Below are 6,516 nucleotides of genomic sequence, written 5' to 3' on the forward strand. Positions count from 1 at the left end.
CACTACGCCTTCTGGTCCGAGATCGGGAACCTGTCAGCGGTAAGTGTGTGTGTGTGCGTGCGTGCGTCCGTATTTGTGTGTGTTACCCATCTGTGGAAAGTGAGTGTTGAGTAATTATGCACTTCTTCCTCTGATAGGACGGCTGTGATTTTGTTTGCCGTTCCCGCGGTAACCGCCGAGAGCCACACACCCACACCGCCGTGGCAACGGAAGCCCCGGAGGAGGAGCCAGAGGAGCGCGACGATCACCTGCTGCCCATGTGACCTGAAGGTTCCGGAACGCACGCACGCTCGCTCGCTCACTCGTAAAAACAGCAGTGCTTCTGCAGTGACTGTTTTTCGGTTGTTTTTGTTATTTTTTTCTCTCGGTTTTCCCTTTGTTTTTCATCGTTTCTGGTACCGATTCAGAACTCACCACAGGCGTGACTAGAGAAGATCTTCAAGAGCCGCCACTCTCGTTTGTCAGGTCAACAGGGCAGGCCGACAGGTTGGCAGTCTCCCATCACCACTCTGCTGTGTTTGAGTTAGCTCATGAACGTGGTGAGGGGACTGCCGCTAGGGAGGCAGCCGCTACGCTAGTCTGGTCAGGGGTGAGCTGAGTTAGGGAGAGAGATTGCACTGAGGAGGAGGTTCAAAGCACTTAGTTGAGCGCCGGAAGCAGTTTCACGTGGACATGCAGAAAGGGCTCTGACCAAATATTCTTTTTTTTTAAATACAATTGCTTTAAATATTGTGCAACTTAAATAAATCAGTCATGTTTTTGTTATCGTTGTTGTTGTGGAGGTTACAATAATTCTGATGGAAGATGTGATTGGGATGATATACAGGAGTGATTCTATCTAATGACCTCAAAATTACTTAGCCTGGTGCACTGGCCCTACCTCTCGTGGCATTGCAGGTTTTTTTTCCAACCAAAAAAAAACTAACAGTACATCTGCTGTACTGCTTTACATGACATTGTCATCCTCTCTAGTGAGTTGATGGGCTACTGTGGCTGTCCTCCCCCTGGCTGTTATCGATATTGTCAGGCACAGTGACTTACAGTACAGCTAAGCACAAGCACTACTGGGCTGAGTGTTATTAGGACTGGCATAAGGGTCAATGAAGGTTTTTTGGGTTTTTTTGTAGCAGGTGGTACAACCACAGCTAATGCCAATAAATTAATTAATAATTGGTACTTAATATACAATCGATGTATTGTATATGTCTATTAGGAAATCCGGTAAACAAAAAAAAACATAAATTCCATACATTAGTGGAATTGGCTGTGGTTGCACCACCCTGATGTCTGCTACAACAAAAACGTCAATGACCCCTTAATGTTTGAAGTCAAGGTCACATCACCAAGGTTAACCTTCCGAGATGACCTTCCAAGGACCATGGCCAAGATTACTCTTCCTAGGTTACCCACTGAATCTTGACTGAATTCCATAGTTCGAGTTTGGAGCCATGAAAACTAGGTAGTTTAAAACTGGTGCAGCTTAGGGCCTGTGTGTTTGTTTGGTTGTTTGTCTGTTTGTTTTGTGTGTATTCATGATTTTTTGCAGAGGACATGTGTGTGCTGTTTTGCTTTTGCATTTAAAAGAAATGGGTCATCTGAAATAAATTCTGTTTGTATACAACGTCAACTGGTCTGGCGGAGATGAGTGTATTTTGTGTTTTTGGAAGTTGTCTGCTACAACTATATTCTCTGCACATTGTTTGCATGCCACAACAGATGATGAATAGCATACAACTCAACAGAAAATTACAATAATAAGACTCTTCATGCCAGCCTCTAAGGCTAATGAGGCAGATCGTTGACCAAGTCATTTTTTTATTAGTAACCCCAGTAGCTGGACAACGTAACAATGTAAATAATAACAATATCACAATAGAATAAGTGTACCAAACGGGAAAAGGTCTGCATACTATTTGCCTACAGTGATGTAGAGTAGAGTACTTTTATTAATCCCGAAGGAAATTAAGGTGTCTGTCAGCTTACATAAATACACAAACACAAAACATACAGAAGACATTATACACATAATTGAACATTACAGGAAAAATATATCTTGAGTACTACCGCCACACATTATCTCACATACACACATGTTCTCTCTCACACACACACACACTCACACACACATGTAACAATGAATGGATATATTAACCATACACATACAGCACATAGCATTCAGTTTTTGAACACATTGATTTACAGACAACAGTAGAGGGAGAAAAAAAAGCATATTGCTGCTTAGCGAATATTTGAAAATGTTCTCCAATACAGTTAAGCTACAAGCAATTACAGTTACAAGCAACTGGACCAAAACACTCAATCAGCTCTGGCTGCTTGCAACTAAGGCATTTTGAATAACATGACCTGGATGAATGAGAATCTTCACAGACACTTAGAAAATGTTGGGGTTGTCATCCTTAGCTAACCTGCGCTTAACCCTGTTGTTAGCTAGACACGGTTGTTTCCCTCTGAAAGATGAGGTCTAGCACTGCCAGGAAACAGGCCAACACTTCCCTCTGACAGTAGATCACTAAGTCACTAATATCTCCCTGGATGGTATCATCTTTTGGGATGTAGTTCCAGTAGAAGTCCTGTTGCTTAGCGCCATCGCCATGGTAATGCCTGATCACCATCACAGCCCTGTTTGAGACAGGCTGGGGTTTCAGCAGCCTGGCCTCTTGGTTCAAGATATACATGTAGGCCTGCGTCTGATAGCAGTACTCGTGTGTTTTGACGAGTTGTGCACGATCCCCTTCTTCTTCGCTCTTGATGAAGAGCTTTCCCACCATGTCTCCCATGGTGCCCTTGCACTCGATCACAAGCCTCTCCACATCACTGCTTTTTCTCGCACCGACTCTCTGAACGTGTGCCAGGAAGTCTAGTCTCCCCGAGAGAAAGCCAAAGTCCACCTTGTTGCCTTTGGAGTACCGTACCCTCACTTGGTCCGAGGGGCCGATCTCTCCCAGTTCGTGAAAGAATTTTAAGCATTCCAACTCATCTGTTTTGTTCTGGTGGAACATGCCAAAGTGATTTCCGCCAGGTTTGTGGAGAAGAGACTCGTCTTTGTAGTCCATGTTTTCCACGTCTTTCACATTCACCCTCACACCGTCAGTCACCTTGGCCTTTTTGTCCTTGTGCCCTGCAGAACGTAAACTGCGAGTGATGGCCGTGGAGTACATGGCAGGGGTGGAGATGGGCGTGTTTTGGTACCTGTCCTTCATTCTGAACCCTTTGCCTGTGTACAGTGAGTTCTTTTTCCAAGTGTCCATCAGTGTTCCCCTGTCTTCTTTTTTCGAGGTCTCGAAGAAGATGAGTTTTGTGAGCTCCAGAACATCCGCTTTGGTCTTCAGGGCCAAGGCTCTCTTCACCTCCCTGCAGCCCAGTCGAGGAGTCATGGTGAACTGGAGACTAAAGTTCTCCAGCTCAGTGGTGATGGAGCAGGCGTCAGCAATGCACGTCTGTGTTCTCAACATGTCAATTACCTCCGTATTGAGAACCCCTTCTGGAAGGTTGATGCGCAGCAATTTCAGCAGGTAAAGGTAGTCTTTCACATCCAGTCCCAGGGCATCCTCCCCTCCTCTTCCTGGGACCTTAATGGCAGTGGGACGGTCTTTATCGACTAGTACTGTGGCCTGCTTTCCGTGTCCTATTTTTGTCTCTGGACGCCGGGGGTTGATGGTGAGTGGCTCCGGCACACTGCTCTTCTTCCCATCTCCTACCCATCTTACCCCTCCTCCTCCTCCTCCTCCTCCTCCTCCTCCTCCTCCTCCTCCTCTGACCTTTACTGGTGTTCTACGACCTCCTCCTGTGGTCCCTGATGCCTGTGCTGAGGCTGTAGCGTCTCCTCCGCCTTCTCTCACCTGCAGTGTGAGCTCAATATGATGATGAGGAGGAGGATGAGGAAGAGGATGATGATTTCCAGGTGTTTCTTTGACACCTGTTTTAGCCACAAGTTGCTGACCATTCCTATTCCCTGTGGTACCCTTCCCTTTCCATTGCCATGGTGACACTCTGCCCTTTGACTCCTTGACAATCTGTTCATCATCTTTTTTGACCCCTTTGTTGTTGTTGCCCCGTTGACCAGCGCTTCTTTTCCTCTCCTCTTCTACTTTTCTCTGTGTTTTGGTTTGTGTTCCTCCCTGAGTGATCTCCTCCTCTTTGCTGTGGTTAATACGAGGCGTGGCAAGCCTTTGTGTTGCCATGGCACCTTATGTGTACTGTATATCCCCGTCACCAACTGGTTATGCTGGTGTGGCAGCCTTCTTCCTGGTTGTTGCGTATGCAAATACACAGGGGAACAAAAAGATCAAAGATCAAAAGCTTGCATCTGTGAAATCTGACAAAAAGTAAAATTTAAAAAAAAATTCAAGCCGTTGAGTTGAATTCACTCGATTTGGCATTTTGTTTGGCGTGGGGTAAATGTTTTACTGTTAAGGTGCGATTAGTTTTTTAAAAAAAAGCTTTGAACTATTCATATCCTGTACACACCACATCCTGAGAGCTGCCGAGACATTTTGAGGTGTACCAAACAAAGACTGTGGACATTGATCAGCAGCATTATATATAAAACTATCATCAGCTACAGTAAAACATGGCAGGCAATACATCAAAATACATCAAATATTTAGATATATACTCACATGTTTATCTTCTATAATACTAAGAGTTCAGACTTAAGCTTCCATACTAGCATGTCTGATAGACTGCTGTGAACTTGACCGTCCAGATTGAGTAACTGCGATTGTGGAACTATTCATATCCTGTACACACCACATCCTGAGAGCTGCCGAGACATTTTGAGGTGTACCAAACAAAGACTGTGGGCATTGATCAGCAGCATTATATATAAAACTATCATCAGCTACAGTAAAACATGGCAGGCAATACATCAAAATACATCAAATATTTAGATATATACTCACATGTTTATCTTCTATAATACTAAGAGTTCAGACTTGAGCTTCCATACTAGCATGTCTGATAGACTGCTGTGAACTTGACCGTCCAGATTGAGTAACTGCGATTGTGGCAGGCAGACACACACATACACCCCCACCCCAACACACACACACACACACACACACACACACACACACACACACACACACACACACACACACACACGCATCATTGGCTCTGTCAGGTGTTTGACTGTTTATAAACCGGTATGTAAAAGGGTATGTGATCACATGATGCGCTCTCTCTCTCTCATTCTCTCTCTCTCTCATTCTCTCTCTCTCTCTCTCTCTCTCTCTCTCTCTTTCATGAGGCTAGTGCGAACACAGGACAATTATGCATAATTGATAGTTTTAATAAATGTTTTAATTTTATTTTAGGGGTGGGACTTGATTAAATTTTTTAATCGAATCAATCTATAGGCTTTGTAATGAATTAATCAAATTAATCGCATCTGACTTGAGAACAGAAAAAATCTAAAAATATTATTCATTTTTAAAAGAAGAGAGAACTCTTCTCAATTTCAGCAGGCTGTTCACCATCAGGCGTAATACTGCCCTCCATTGGTCTAATCCAGAACTATGTAGCTAGATTATACTGCGATTATTATTTTTTAATTAATTAACCGAATCATGTGATTAATTAATCAAAATTAACACGTTAATGTCCCAGCCCTATTTTATTTGATTATTTAATCCAGTAGTTGAATTTAACAACACAGGCATGTTATCTTTCCAAGCACAGACACATAGCTGACACAAAGCCTGGGAATGTACTATAGATAGCTTACATATAACAATAACTATAAATTCTGTTTTAGGTTTGTTTTTATCTAAAATAGCTATGTCTCTTGCTGTTCTTAAGCCAGTGTTAACTGAAGTGTTTTTGGCACACACACAATTTTAATTTGTCTAAGGTCCCATGTTGACCATTGATAAAGTGAAATTAAAAACATGTTATGCTTGTGTTTTCATGATGTCTTAGTGAAGTGGTAAATCTCCTTCATTATTCTTGTTTTAAACATATTTAAGTGTATGAGTCAGATTATGTAAGTCCTACTGTATTCTTCAGGGAGATATGCCTTTGATCACATGGGGGAGCTAAAGCTCTGTCAGAGATCTTATAGACAGAGATACGTCATTCTAGTATCCACTTTCTGTCGGGTGAACGCCCCTTTAGGAGACCTTCGGTTAGGAGACCTTCGGAGTCCAGAGGTTGAGAATAAATTGAGCCCCCTTAGTGCTGTAGATGGCGGTAGCGCACTTCTCGTGCAAACACCTCAAAAATAGAAGAAGAAGGGGGGGACAACCGCCCCTTAGGAGACCCAACTTGAGCATTGGGTGGGCGGGTTTTGAAGCCTCTTTATTACTCCACCCTCTTTGGCTCCGTTATTGAACACTTTATAGCTTTGGGCCTGTAGTCACTAACTAGATCTAGGGCAATTGTATCAAGTTGAAGTTCAAGCTAAATTGACCCGTCACATCACTGACTTTAAAGAGAGAAGACCTGTCTGTGGCGCCCACTTCATATCTGAAGTCATCATGACCATCCATCTTCTTA

The 6,516-nt window shown here is 43.3% G+C and overlaps 2 protein-coding genes across 2 annotated transcripts in view; one reads left to right on the forward strand and one right to left on the reverse strand.

Annotated features, from left to right (window-relative positions):
* The window catches only part of LOC134443968 (cation-dependent mannose-6-phosphate receptor-like), a gene marked incomplete at its 5' end in the record, with an annotated part of 2,893 nt that extends 1,266 nt beyond the window's left edge, over positions 1-1,627 (forward strand). Inside the window, 2 exons of the mRNA XM_063193470.1 lie at positions 1-39; positions 138-1,627. The exon at positions 1-39 is cut by the window's left edge and continues 88 nt beyond it. Of these exons, the coding sequence (XP_063049540.1) occupies positions 1-39; positions 138-263 (165 nt within the window). The remainder of the gene's footprint in view (positions 40-137) is intronic.
* A 527-nt stretch (positions 1,628-2,154) lies between these two features.
* On the reverse strand, positions 2,155-4,867 carry LOC134443967 (uncharacterized). The gene is made up of 2 exons (XM_063193469.1): positions 4,641-4,867; positions 2,155-4,266 (listed from the first exon to the last, which is right to left on the reverse strand). Exon 2 carries the CDS (start codon positions 4,200-4,202, stop codon positions 2,445-2,447), a length of 1,758 nt encoding a protein of 585 aa, XP_063049539.1. The 5' UTR covers positions 4,203-4,266; positions 4,641-4,867; the 3' UTR covers positions 2,155-2,444.
* Positions 4,868-6,516: the final 1,649 nt, after the last annotated feature.

The sequence above is a fragment of the Engraulis encrasicolus genome, unplaced genomic scaffold (assembly GCF_034702125.1).
Source record: "Engraulis encrasicolus isolate BLACKSEA-1 unplaced genomic scaffold, IST_EnEncr_1.0 scaffold_412_np1212, whole genome shotgun sequence".
Classification (NCBI taxonomy): domain Eukaryota; kingdom Metazoa; phylum Chordata; class Actinopteri; order Clupeiformes; family Engraulidae; genus Engraulis; species Engraulis encrasicolus.

Coding starts and splice junctions, on each gene's coding strand:
- LOC134443967 (XM_063193469.1), bottom strand. CDS start 4,202: ATGGCAACACAAAGGCTTGCCACGCCTCGTATTAACCACAGCAAAGAG.